At 46.0% G+C, this 13,118-nt stretch overlaps 1 protein-coding gene across 1 annotated transcript in view; it reads right to left on the reverse strand.

Moving 5' to 3' along the window:
• Positions 1-13,118, reverse strand: part of Ank3 (ankyrin 3) — a 316,865-nt gene that overhangs the window by 101,954 nt on the left and 201,793 nt on the right. Inside the window, exon 23 of the mRNA XM_028780242.1 lies at positions 12,946-13,008. Coding sequence (XP_028636075.1) covers positions 12,946-13,008 — 63 coding nt within the window. The remainder of the gene's footprint in view (positions 1-12,945; positions 13,009-13,118) is intronic.

A 13,118-nucleotide genomic window follows, 5' to 3' on the forward strand; every position in this document is an offset into this window, starting at 1 on the left:
GAGGCCGTCTGCCGAGAGCAGGAGGTACCATGCACTGGGAAGTTGGTTAAGGCCAGCATGTTCTACCACAGTGTCTTTACGACATTTCTGCCTTTGCGACATTTCTGCCTTTATAGCAACTGCGTGAGATGTTCTTAAGCTCTTAGAAGGGCTGTTGGCTAGTGAGATGGTTCAATACAGTGAGTTCAAGACTGGCCTGAGGGACTGAGGGACAGGCCTAGCAGTTAAGAGCACTGGCTGCTTTTCCAGAGGACCTGGGTTTCATTCCTAGTACCTGCATGGCATCTGACAACCATATGTAACTCCAGTTTCAGGGGATCCAATGTCTGATTCTGGTCTCCTTGGATACCAGGCATACATGTGAACAGACACATATGCAGGAAGAACACCCAAATACATAAAATAAAAAAAATCCATCTTTAAAGAAATACTGACCTTGGTTACCTACAGTCCTGCCTCAATATATAAATAAGTGAGTAATGAATTTACGGCCTAGAAAATCCAGACGACAACACTCACATATCGCCCACCTTTATCTGTTACTTTCATCCTTAATAATCAAGAAAGCAGGAAGGAAGGCTGGTATGCTGGTGCATGTCTTTAATCCCAGCACTCAGAGCCAGAGGTAGGCAGATCTTTGTAAGTTTAACGTCAGCCTGGTATACAAAGTTCCAGACTAGCCAAGCAGACATAGTAAGATCTTGCTTCAAAACAAAACAAAACAAAACAAAACAAAACAAAACAAGCAGAGACGCAAACAAGAAAGCATAGAGGGGGAAGATAGGAAACCAGAACCCGAATGTGCCCAGACTTTCGTTCCGCATGCTGACTCTGTTGTAGCTATGCAGCAGCAGATGAGAAGCTAGAATCCAGCCCTAGCTCTCTCCTTTCTGTTTTGCATTTGGAAGCTCAAACCTGTGTACACTCATGCAAGGTTACAGCACTCAGAGAGGAGGGAGAAGACCGGAGGTACGTGGTTGTACTTTTGGCTTTAAGTGATGTCTGTGTGTTCCAGGCCCTTCTAGAAAGCGGACACTATCAAGTGCAATAATTGAGGACCCTGTATGGAGGTCAGGGGCACAGCTAGAGGCAGAGGGTGGGGAGAGATGAGTCTCTCTGCCTCCCTCTTCCTCTCCATCTGTCCCCTCTACTACAGATGAGCAGATGGTAGTGACTTTCCTTGAACCGTTGGCTTTTCGTCATCTCTTGACAGGCAGAGTTAGACACAGAGACCATAAAGTAAATGGTAGAATACAGTAGTTTTTCACTGTCTATCTCAAAACAAGACAACTATTGGCTAAATGAGTGTCAGGTTGAAACACGGGATTTTAGAAGCCTGGAAGAACTGTGTCATCGTCAGGGACTCATGGACCGTCGAAGGAAGGACCGCCTGTTGCATTCAACTTTCCCTCCCCTAGATCTTGGCTTAAGATTCTGGCTTTGCAGGTGGCCAAAGAATGGGGTTTGACCAGCAAAGTTCACACCCCTCTGAAACAAAGAGTTGCTATTACATCACGGAATAAATGACTCTGTTCAGGTGATCGATTTTTTTTTTTCAAGAGTACAAAGTCAACTCCCTTCTTTGCCTTTAAGGACTCTGTTCCTTGTGCTGGGGTGTGTTTCTCTTTTAAAGCCATGCAGCAGTTCATTGTTCCCTAATCCAGGCTGCAGAGAGTCTGAGGCTGGCATACATGACTCAGTGCTGGAAGCTTTCCAGATGGGGCAGTGAGAACATCCCCCGTGATCATGCTTGGGTTAATAAACAAACCCATCCCAGAAGGGAAAAGGGATTCGGTGTCTCTCCTACAGAGAGGCGGAAAGAGCAAGCGGAGGCAGACGCTGCCATTTTCTCATGGTTGCAATGCTTGACCTTGATGTAGAAATTCCCCTGGGTTACCTCCGTTAGGACTAGGTGGCACGATGACTTGGGCATAAACTTTAAAGCTGTAGATAGAATTCGGGTAGTAGGGAGTGCCAGGTCACTTTCCCGTCCCCATTACGTCAAACCTAAGCCACTGGTAAAGATGACTAGGCAACAACTCAGCTGACAGCTACAAGCTCACCCTATGAAATCAGGACCAGAATGCTGGCAGGATTAGAACGCTGACTGCTACGTGCATGTAGCAGTGTTATGCTAACGTGTTCTCTTCCTGTGCTTGTATATCTTCATGTGTACAAAGCCTGTAAGTATCAAGATGTCATGCAGCCCAGAAGACAGGCGCTGGCACCATTCCTCAGATGCTGTCCACCATTTTCCCCCTCCTGGCCCAGAGCTTACGGATCTGACTAGATTGCCTGGCCAGCAAGCCCCAAGGAGCTGCCTTGTCGCTGCCTACACAATCGGATTTCAAGTGTACACCATCATGCCTGATTTTATTTTTTTAATGTGGCTTCTGGGTATCAAACGCAGGTCCTCTTTAAGTGAGCGACCTGTCCGGTCTTGTCTGTGTTGCTCTTTCTTAGCTATCCATTCTACATCAACCCCCTCCAGCCTTCCTTCGCCTCAGTTTTTTCATTATCTGGGTTCATAACATGACTGTGTGGAGCATGAGAATCCGTCGTCAGCTAAGGGAGGTCCAGGCATGCAGCCCATAACCCACTGTGTGGCCCAAACCTGAGATCTCTTTGTGCACCTAAACTGTCACCACTGAATGAGGTGGAAAACACATACCTGTTAGTTTTGTTTCAAGCCTATTCCTCAAAGGCATATATATACAAGGGCACACCGTGTGTGGCCTCTATTCTTACCAGAGCCCAGCCCAGGGAAGTCACAGGGTTAGCAACATCAGGCTCTGTTTTTCCCACAGTCCCTTGCTCCCAGACGCTCGCTGCTCTGCCCTCCCCTTGCCCACTCATTCATGCTCTTTCCTGGGTTCAGCGTCCAACTTCTCAGCTGTAAGGATGCTAACAGTGGGAGGAGAGGCTAAGAGTGGGTGGCTTGGGCCCTGCTACTGCAGGGGTCATCAGGTCAGGATGCTCAGGTGGATAGACAGGGAAAGAAAAAAAAATGGAGTAAAAGAGTCTCCAAAGTTACAGTTTATTTGGGCCAGTAATTAACTGTCTGCAGTGCAGACACATGTAGCTTCAGACTATCTATCTATCAGGCAGTGCACGGGCACTTCATTCTCTCCCAGCTTTACGGGGAGAAATGCACGGTTTGTCTTTCCTCTTCTACATTACAGCTCTGAGCTCAAATCTGCGACTCCCTCCTCAATGGCATTGGGTGGATGTGGTTGGTGCTGAGCTAACTTCCTATTACATATGCTCCCCTGATTCATATTCATTCTGTCTGTCTGTCTGTCTGTCTGTCTATCTGTCTCTCTCTCTCCCTGTCTCTCTCATTTTTTTGAGATAAGATTTCTCTGTGTGTAACCCTATCTGGAAGTCACTCTGTAGACGAGGCTTGTCTTGAACTCACAGAGATCTGATTGCCTCTGCCTCCTGAGTGCTGGTGTCAAGGATGTGCACCACCGCCACCCAGCTGAATCCTGCTTTCAGAGAAAGTTTCTCCGATGCTTCCACTGGAACCCGCTCTCTGCTCTCCCAGATTCTTTCCGCCACCCCTTACCACACTCTCTGCATACCCTTTAACATTCTTCTTCCTCTTCTAAGTCAGTATGAGTAGAAGTTTCTAGACCTGGCAGGTTCCCTCATCTAGGCCGATGTCTGGCATTACCACCCTGCTTCCTATACTATGTGCAGGACTCTCGGCACAGCTGAATGTAATTTTGGGACTCAGAGCATCTGTGTCCGACTCCTACCCGCCTACCACCCTGACAACCTCTGCTACAAGCTCTGCTGGTCCAAATTCCAGCCATTCTTCAACACGTTTCTTCCAGGGTCCTTCGGAAGCTGTTAGCAATCTCTCGAATTCCCCTGCCTACCCCATGATCTCCTCTTCCATGACTTCTCAGTGAGTATGAAGTCTCACCAAGAGACCTAAATTCAAGTGCCAGCTTTCTGGACAAGGTGAAGCTCTGGAAATACCACTCACCTTCCGAGCCTGATGCTAGAGGTAAATCAGGATGCATAATGGGTTCAGCGCGGGATCTAACTGCGACTAAATATAACTTAAAGAATGATGGTAATAAGGATGACAGCCTGAAGTTACTTTGAGACACTTATCCACGACCGAGTCAGGGAATGACACTCAACAAGACTTTACTGCTCATGATTTCTAGGCTCTACCCTTCATTCGCGATCACACTGAAAACCTAAATGACCCATCGACTCAGGGGTTTCTAGCTTTAGTACCATACCAAAGCCATGTTAGGGGTTGAGTGCAAGGGCTTTGGATATCAGCCAGACTTGTGTGTGATTTTAATTGGTGTTCCCTGATGGGAGCTTGGCTGGAGCTGTGACACAGCTTTGTGAAGCTAAGGAGGTGGATGCCTTTCAACAAACAAGGACAGCTGTGACCGGGTCCCCAGACTGCAACAGTGGTGGGCACAGATCTACTCCAGGACAGCAGGCTGTCCAGTCTGAAAGAAATAAACAAGACGAATCACATGCCAGAAAATTATAGGCTGTGGGTGAAATCTAGCCTCTTGCCTGTTTCCATAAATACTTTCAGAGTCCCACAGCCACACCTGGGTGTGCGGGCAAAGACTTCGGGCTGTTTGTGTGCACGGAGGGGAATATGATGGAGCCTAGACAGCTGAACGCTGACAACATTTATCGCCGACCATTTACGGCACTACTCTATACTTAGGTACCTCCAACAAATGACTGATTCTGTCAGGAGGCAGAACCAGGAAGGGCTCAAAAAACACAACGTGATTCGATGCAAGTCGAGAGGCAGATCTGTAGGCCTCAGGGAGAGACTTAGATGAGACCCCGCACCAGGGAATGCTGGGAAGTTTGTGTTATCTGTTAGTCTCTGCATTAGTCTTCTGGAATGTGTTTGTACCGTGAGGTCCAGCGCTTGTACACATGCACAAAAGCACACATCGGCACACTGTCATAAAATAAACACCATCCAGGCCAAGAAACACATCACTGATCTATCCGCTCCTCCATCCAGACCCACCCCTCCTCCTGACCCAGCCCAGCTTCCCTTCTCATGGCGACCACTTGCTTTCAAATAGCCTGTCCTTTGTAGTTTTCTTTTTCTCTTGGTTTGCCTTTCATTCTGAGACAGGGCTTGGCTAGGTAGCCCAGGCTGGCCAAAAACTCAGGGTCCTTCTGCCCCTGCCTTCTGAGTGCTGAGATTACAGGTGTAGCACATGTGCTGCCACATCCAGTATTTTCTTATCTTTTTGTCTCCTCCTCTTCCTCTCCCTCCTCCTCCTCTTCCTCCTCTCCATCCTCCTCCTCCTCCCCTTCTTCTTCCTCCTTCTCTTCCTCCTCCTCTTCTTCATTATTATCTCACTATGTAACTTTACACTATTGGCCTATTGACGTGTGTGTGTGTGTGTGTGTGTGTGTGTGTGTGTGTGTGTATTCTGCTGCCTTTCTATAACCTACAAACCCACAGTTGGACCTATAATCTATTCTCTACTGTGGTAAACACCTCTGGATACCAAGAGGGTATCTGTAAACAGATTTCCTTGCAATCGCTTCAAGCTGGAAAGAACCCACATTGCCACCGACAGCAGGGCAGAGACCTTAGTTGGGTTATTGTAAGAACTTGGTGGGGTGTGACACAAGCATGAAAATGAACACATTACAATTATCCAACGACAGGAATGTAAGCCCAGGAGGGCCCCGCTGGGAAACAGAAAAAGAAATGATACACCTGTACAGTTCTAAAAGCTCTAAAAGCTGGTCTGGTGCTGCTATGTATTCAAAATGCTAAATACGGTACTTCAAGATCTGATTGCCCCCCAAATTCTTACATACACATTACCTTTGTTGTGTAAATCTTGCTCCCCAATTTAAAGCTATTGGTTAAATAAAAAAGTGGCTCCAGCCAATGACTGGGGAGGACAGAGGTAGGCGGGGCTTTGGTTACCAGGCTTGGGGAGGTCACAAGCAGGGACCATGAAGAGAAAGAGTAGGAAGAGGGAGGAGGAGAGAGGAGAAGAAGAAAGGGAGGAAGAAGATGGAGAAAACAGGAAGTCTCCATTAGATGTAGTGGACCAAGAGCAAGTGGCCAAGCGATGGGGCAGAAACACCTGAGGTGAGGCTCCAACAGCGAGTACTTGGGGACCCCAGCTAGGGAAGTATCCAGCCTAGTGTTAGAAAACAGACTAGAGAGATGGCTCAGAATTTAAGAGCACTGACTGCTCTTCCAGAGGTCCTGAGTTCAATTCCCAGCACCCACATGGTGGCTCACAACCATCTGCAGTGGGATCCGATGCCCTCTTCTAGTGCGTCTGAAGACAGCGATGGTGTACTCATAGGCATTAAAAAGAAGAAAGAAAAATAGGTCAGGGGTAATTCCCCCAGTAATTACGGTAAAGCTGAATAAATCAACCTTAGCCTCAGTCTCATTCGATCTAGCTTCCAAATGAATAGAAATAAGTACGTTCATTTACAGCTAAGTCTATGGGGTAAGAGCAGACATGGACAGCTACACGGGGGGCACCTGCTGGACCCGCCACAGGGATGCGTGTGGATCTGGTGACAATGGAGAGGAGAAGGCGGACTTGAGAGACGCCACAGATGCAGAAACAGGGTGGATCTGAGTTCCTGGTCGGTTGGACATAATCGTGAGAAAAGGGAGACTCTCGAGCTTCTGCACGGGTGATGGGCTACATGGAAGGTGAAGAAGCTTGCAGGGGACGATGCTTTGGAGGGGTACACTTAAGGTGTGATGGATTAATTATCTGTGAGGGTCGAAGTGGAAAGGCACAGAGTTGGAAGAGCAGATAGTATAGGCAAAAAATAAAAAATAAAAATCAGCAAGTCTAGTTCTAAGACAGGGGCTGGAGAGGTGATTCAGAGGTTAAGGATGCTGGCTCCTCTAGTACAGGGCTCGGCTTTGGTTCCCAGCATCCATGGTAGGCAGCTCATAGTTACCCGTACCCAGCTCCAGAGGAGTCAAAGTTTTCTTCTGGCCACTGTGGGCTCACGTTAACACACATACATACACATAAAGCCAAATAAATCTTTAAAAGAATGGAGAAGCACCCGTGTGCATGTGCGCATAGCTCTGTCCTTCTGATCTTCTGAAGTAAAGGACCGGCTGCTTCATGCCCCTGACGGCTTGGCTCGGTGGACTGAAACCTGGAACTGCCAGCTCAGGCAAACTCCCTCACCGTTACGTTTCTTTTGCAAGTGCATTTTTATCATAGCAATGAGAATGAAGCGGAGACAGGGTTTTCAAAACCCTTCTAGGTTTTCAAAGTTATCATTTTCAGCCCACCTCCGGGACACATAAGCAGCTAATGAATGTCCATTAAATGAATGAAAGGTAAGCAGAGAAACCCCAGGAAAAAAAAATGCAGAGAGACACTGCCCACAAGGTATTCCTAAAAAATGCTTAAAGTGTGGGTAGGAACAGTTCCCACTGGTCCTATCGACAGTGACACCATACCCCGCCCTCCTTCTGCCTCCCCCAAGTTAGCTAATCTTTCTGGTTCCCTTCCAGGCTCAGAAAGCCACTCACATAATGGTTCTGTATCTTCATTATGATTACCAGAAAGATTGGGCAAGCAGGGCCATTCCTGGTAGGCCGAGAGCCAGCTTCACATTTCCCAGACCGGTCCTTCAAACTCCCCTTCACTTTGGATTATGCCAAATCAAATTATATTTACGCTCTACTGACTGAGAACACTCTAGTAGGCTTACAAGAAGTCCTTTCTCTGATGTCCAGAGACATGGCTCAGTGGGTGAAGATGCTTGCTGCCCCCATACTACAAATTTTACAAAATTCTTTGCTTGCGTTCTTAAAATCTATCTGAAACTATATCTACACTTAACTGTCTTTGATCATGCACCTTGGCCTGCTTAGTCCTCATAGTCAGATAGTCTGAAAGAGGCTTCTGTCTATTGTCATGTCATTAAATTCTTTAAAGATGATTGTCTTGTAATATTATCTTTGCCACAAGTATATGCATGTGTGTGTGTGTGTGTGTGTATGTGTGTGTGGTGTATGTATGTGTGAATGTATGAATGCGTGTGTGTGCTGTGTGTATGTGTGTGTATGTTGTGTGTTGGGTGTGCGTGCTGTGTGTGATGTTTGTTGTGTGTGTGTATATATGTGTGTGTGTGGGGCCACCAGGAGTCTTCCTTGTACCCTGGTCACCTTATTCATTGTTGTAAGGTAAGATGGCCCAGCTGTTCAGTTGACTGGGGGATCTGACTCACTCTTCTCTCTAAGCACTGGAGTTACAGTTAGGCCCTCACACTTACTTGTGAGCTCTGAGGATCTGAACTAGACAAACCCTCAGGCACACGGGCAAACAATATAGCTGCTAAACCATCTCCTCAGCCCACAATAATATTACAACGTTTTGAAGAACACGATTTGTTCTTTTTCTTAAATAGACACTTGGTTTTGCATGTATGCATGCATGCGTGTGTGTGAGGGGGTTTCACATGTATGTGTAGCTAGCTCTGAGGGTGTAGAAGTCTTCCTGAGTTGCTTTCCACCTGATTCACTGAGGCCAGGACTCAACAGAGATCAGAGGTCTTTGCCATGTCTAGTACAGCCAGCCTGCTTGCCTAGAGGTGCCATGTATCTGACTCCCTGGTCGGGCCTGGGATCTCAGGGAGATGCCATGCCCACTCGGCATTTATGGGGTCTTAGGGATCCAAACCCTAGGTCCTCACATTGAATGGCCAGCTCTTTCCCTGTGAAGCAGTTCGCCATACACCTTTAAAAACAAACAAACCGTGTGAATAACCCAGACTATTATATTATTGCTTTATTGTATCTTTCTATTGCTGCTTTTCTGAGACAAGGTCTCTCCAGGTAGCTCTGACTATCCTGGATGGCTATGTAGACTGGGCTGGCCTTGCACTTGACCTCACAGAGACCCACCTGCCTCTGTTACCAAGCGCTGGAATAGCTTATATTATATCTCACCCTCATCCTTCTTGGTAACTCTCTCTACCACATGTGTATTTAGCTTTTCTCTTTCTTTTAGTATTTACTGTCTGCATCCAATCCTGGCAGAGATTTCACAGCTCAATCAAAATGTAAGCAACTTCAGCCTAGATCCTCCTTCCTGCCAGGGCTGTAGCCTCCTGACCTGGGTCAGTTTCCCTGCGCTGCTGTCTGGTTTCTGTTTTGCATGGCTTGATCCCATGTCCCATTGTGTGGCGTCTATTGTTCTTTAAATGCCGTTATACTGTTATACTCTGGCCCACTAGAAGTCGGCAAGCTAAAATAACACTGGCACTTTGTTTTCCAGTTTGCAAAAATATACACATTACAGGAATTTACAATTAAGGTCCAAGCTTAGCCAGAGCTACTATGGAGCTCCACCCTACCCTCACTCCACCCTCTATGACCACTCCACTCACAGTGACAGCTCCACCCCGTGAGTACTCCACACCCTATGTCAGCTCCACCCCCTGTGACCACTTCCCCTGTGAATGCTCCACCCCTTGTGACAGCTCCACCCCCTGTGGCTGACTGCTCCACCCCCTGTGACCACTCCACCCCGTGACCACTCCACCCCCTGTGACCACTCCACCCCCTGTGACCACTCCACCCCCTGTGACCACTCCACCCCCTGTGACCACTCCACCTCCTGTGACAGCTCCACCCCTGTGATAGGACCACTCCACCCTTTGTGACAGCTCTGCCCCCTGTGGCTGACTGCTCCACCTCCTGTGACCACTCCACTCGATCCAAATAAAAAAACACCTTGGACATTAATCTTGACCTCAACTTTTTTCTTTCCTTCCATCCCTTCTCTGTTCTCTCCCTCCACCATCTCCCTCTCTTCCTCCTTCTCCCCCTCAGTCATTCCCTTTTGCTTTTCTTTCTTGTTCCTTTTCTTTCTCGAGTCTTTATTTTCAGCTGGAGACCCTTTTGCAAAATGTAAGAATCTGCGTGGCAATAGAATAAAGATGAATCTTATGCACTTGAAGGGTCTATGTATGCAATAGGTACAGTGCAGGGTGGGGGTGGGGATAGGGGTAGGAGTGGGATTCGGAGACTGTGGTGTCTAGAGCCCCTTTGGCCCCCTACAGAGCTCTCCCCTCAGTCTCCCTGCTCGACATAAGGCTGCTCTGTCTCCTGTTTTTGCCATGGTTCTGTTCATGAAAGTCATCTTTGTCCTCTGTATCTCTGCTCCATTGTCCTCCTGGGACATTAAATGACAGCATTGTAGACTTTGTTTTTCAGAACTAACCCAAACGTTAAACATACGTTAAACAAACGTTAAACATACGTGTCTATAACTAACTTCTCAAAGGAGTCCAAAAGGAAGAGGAGGAAGAAGCAAAATAGAAAATGGTGAAGGGAGAGACTTTCTGATGTTAACCCTTTAATATCTATTCCCACCTAATTTAGGGTTTATACTATTTCCCATAGCACAAACTCATCCTTGTCTTTCTTGAGATAAGCTGCCAATAAGTGTTGCTTATAAATGGTACTGACCAGGCTTGCCTCAGGCCCCAAGGCTCAAAGGCATGTACCACTATACCCAGCTAGTGTCTGAATTACCAATGATCCCTCAGGTCTGACAAGGTACAGAGACAGAACTAACTCACATGTAGTCCTCAGACCTCTGCATACTGCATATCCTCTGTCACTCCCCAATTCTAAATCATTAATGGAACCTAATGTATGCATCAGGCTGGCCAAATATATCAGAGCCAGAATTGCTAGACAGAAGTTAGAAGGAGTTCAAGGAAGTGGGGAATTTTTATTTTATTTAATTTTTAATTTTTATTTGTTTGTTTGGTTGGTTGGTTTTGGGTTTTTGTGACAGGGTTTCTCTGTGTAGTCCTGACTGTCCTGGAACTTGCTCTGGAGACCAGGCTGGCCTCGAACTCATAGAGATCCCACCACTTGCCTCTGCCTCCTGAGTACTGAGGATTGAAAGGTAGCTGAGGTGGGGGGACTTTTAAAGTTTATTCAAATTGGAGAGGGCAATTTGAGACATTTGGGCAAAGAATGTTCTAGCAAAAAATCTAGCTACAGGGATGTTCAAGTAGACTAACCTTCAGGACATTCTGTGGTAGCTAGTTCTACAACGTTATAATATCAAAATCCAGATAATTCCAACGACCCATTAACATACCCTCAGAGGACAAGACAAGAGTTTAGAGAAAGACAAAGTGGTAATTATAAGCCACTCTGAGTTTCAAGTTTTCAAATATAAAGGAAATGACTGCCATTTCTACTTTATTAAGTGAATTAAAGTTTAGAGATTCCATTTTCTCTTGCTTTGAGATTATTTGACAACTGATCCATATAAACAAAGCTATTACACAGTCCATTCAAACTCGGCCTCTCATCAGGGTGGTAACCTTGGATGTTTTGTTAAAAGGGCAGAAAAATGTCTATTGGTGACTGTCATATTGTATTTCATGCGAATTTCACATGGGAAACAAACTTTGAATCCTGTTCTGTTTATGTACACGGGGAGCAAATCACCTTTTTTTAAAAAAACACATTACGTGCACATGAGAAATTACTCTGAAACGTGACAAGAAAATGTGTTGTAATAGCATGTGATGGAGAGACACAAGACCTCTCACGAGGATACAACCAGCAACCCGTGGGAGAGAAAAGAGGTAGACACACAACTGAGACAAAAGCCTGTAAAAGTAAAAGTGTTAAAACCAATCATGAAGGAGAGTCAAGAGTCCTGGCACAACCTCAGCGTTGCCCATCCTGTGTGTGTGCCCATCCAGCCACCAGCGTCTCTGTGTGCCAGTCACCAAGGTTACGGCCACTTGGCATCAGGTAGATTTTTCCCCACTGCTTATGCTCCCAGTGAATTTGTGCAAATCAAAGAAGGAACAGGTAATTAAAATCCTGCTAAGACCGATACAATCGGGGAAAAAGTACTATGTAACAGGGCATGGTAGGAGAACAGTGAGGAAGACAATTATTTTAGAAGATAAGCTGATTCAATCAATCAGTCAATCAATTAATCAATTTAAAAAGTCAAGGGCATGGTAGACCCTGTCATTAATGTCAGTACTAGGGAGGCAGAGGCAGGTTGATCTCTGAGTTTGAGTATAGCCTGGTCTACAGAGTGAGTTCCAGGAAAGCCAGGGCTACACAGAGAAACCCTGTCTCAACAAATAAACAAACAAACAAACAAAATAAATAAATAAATAAACATACATTCAATGTAGTAAACACTTCACTATTTCAGTGAAGCTGCAAAATTTGCCATCCTTCCTACATATATATTTACTTATACAATGGTACTTTCCCAATAGACCTTTCAAACATGTCATATGCACATGCATGTGTGTATACACACACGCATACATATGTGAATGACATGGTCAACAGCATCATTCTTTTGAATCAAGCAGGAAACATTAGCTTTACTGAGTACATGTCATACAGCCTTACTGTGTATCAGTCTCTTTATCAGGCCACTGTTGAAAGCTTACAGTTTGGGAGTGGTTTGACTCAGGTTGAGTTCTCATGCTTAGTCCCACAGTCAAAAGCTGATTTCCCTGCAGAGCGAACTGCAGACCGGGCATTCGCCCTCCAGCCTGTAAGGACGCCTTTTACACTAAAGAAAAAATCCAAACAGAACAACTACGAACAGTAAGCTGACCCTTCTTAAGATTCAGACATAAACAATAAAACTGCAGTTTTCTGCTTGATAGAGACAAGAGACAGAATAACCGACATAGTTAGTGACATTATTTTCTGCTTAACGGTGGGAAGTGGGCTTAAGAGATCAAGTCTGAAAGAGGATAGGACCTGGGGTGAGCCTTTAAATGACCCCCAAATTAATTCCCGAAATGACGTGAGAAGTTAGTAACTGTTGGGGAAGTGTTACTTTTCAGAGATAAGAAAGGAGAGCTGGAGTCGGGAGATTAAGTCTCATCACACGAGAGAGGTATAAATACCTTCTTCACCGTCTGAGATATATTCCCCATCGCTGAGCTTTTCGGGGGCGCTGGCTTTCCTTACTGCATGATTTAAGTGATAATAAGAGTGTATGAAAATACTCATCCCCAACGACACAACTCAGCATCTAAACATTCCACCCCACCTCCCCAAGACACGTTTACTTGTGATG

Source organism: Grammomys surdaster, unplaced genomic scaffold, assembly GCF_004785775.1.
Source record: "Grammomys surdaster isolate TR1022 unplaced genomic scaffold, NIH_TR_1.0 367, whole genome shotgun sequence".
Taxonomy (NCBI): domain Eukaryota; kingdom Metazoa; phylum Chordata; class Mammalia; order Rodentia; family Muridae; genus Grammomys; species Grammomys surdaster.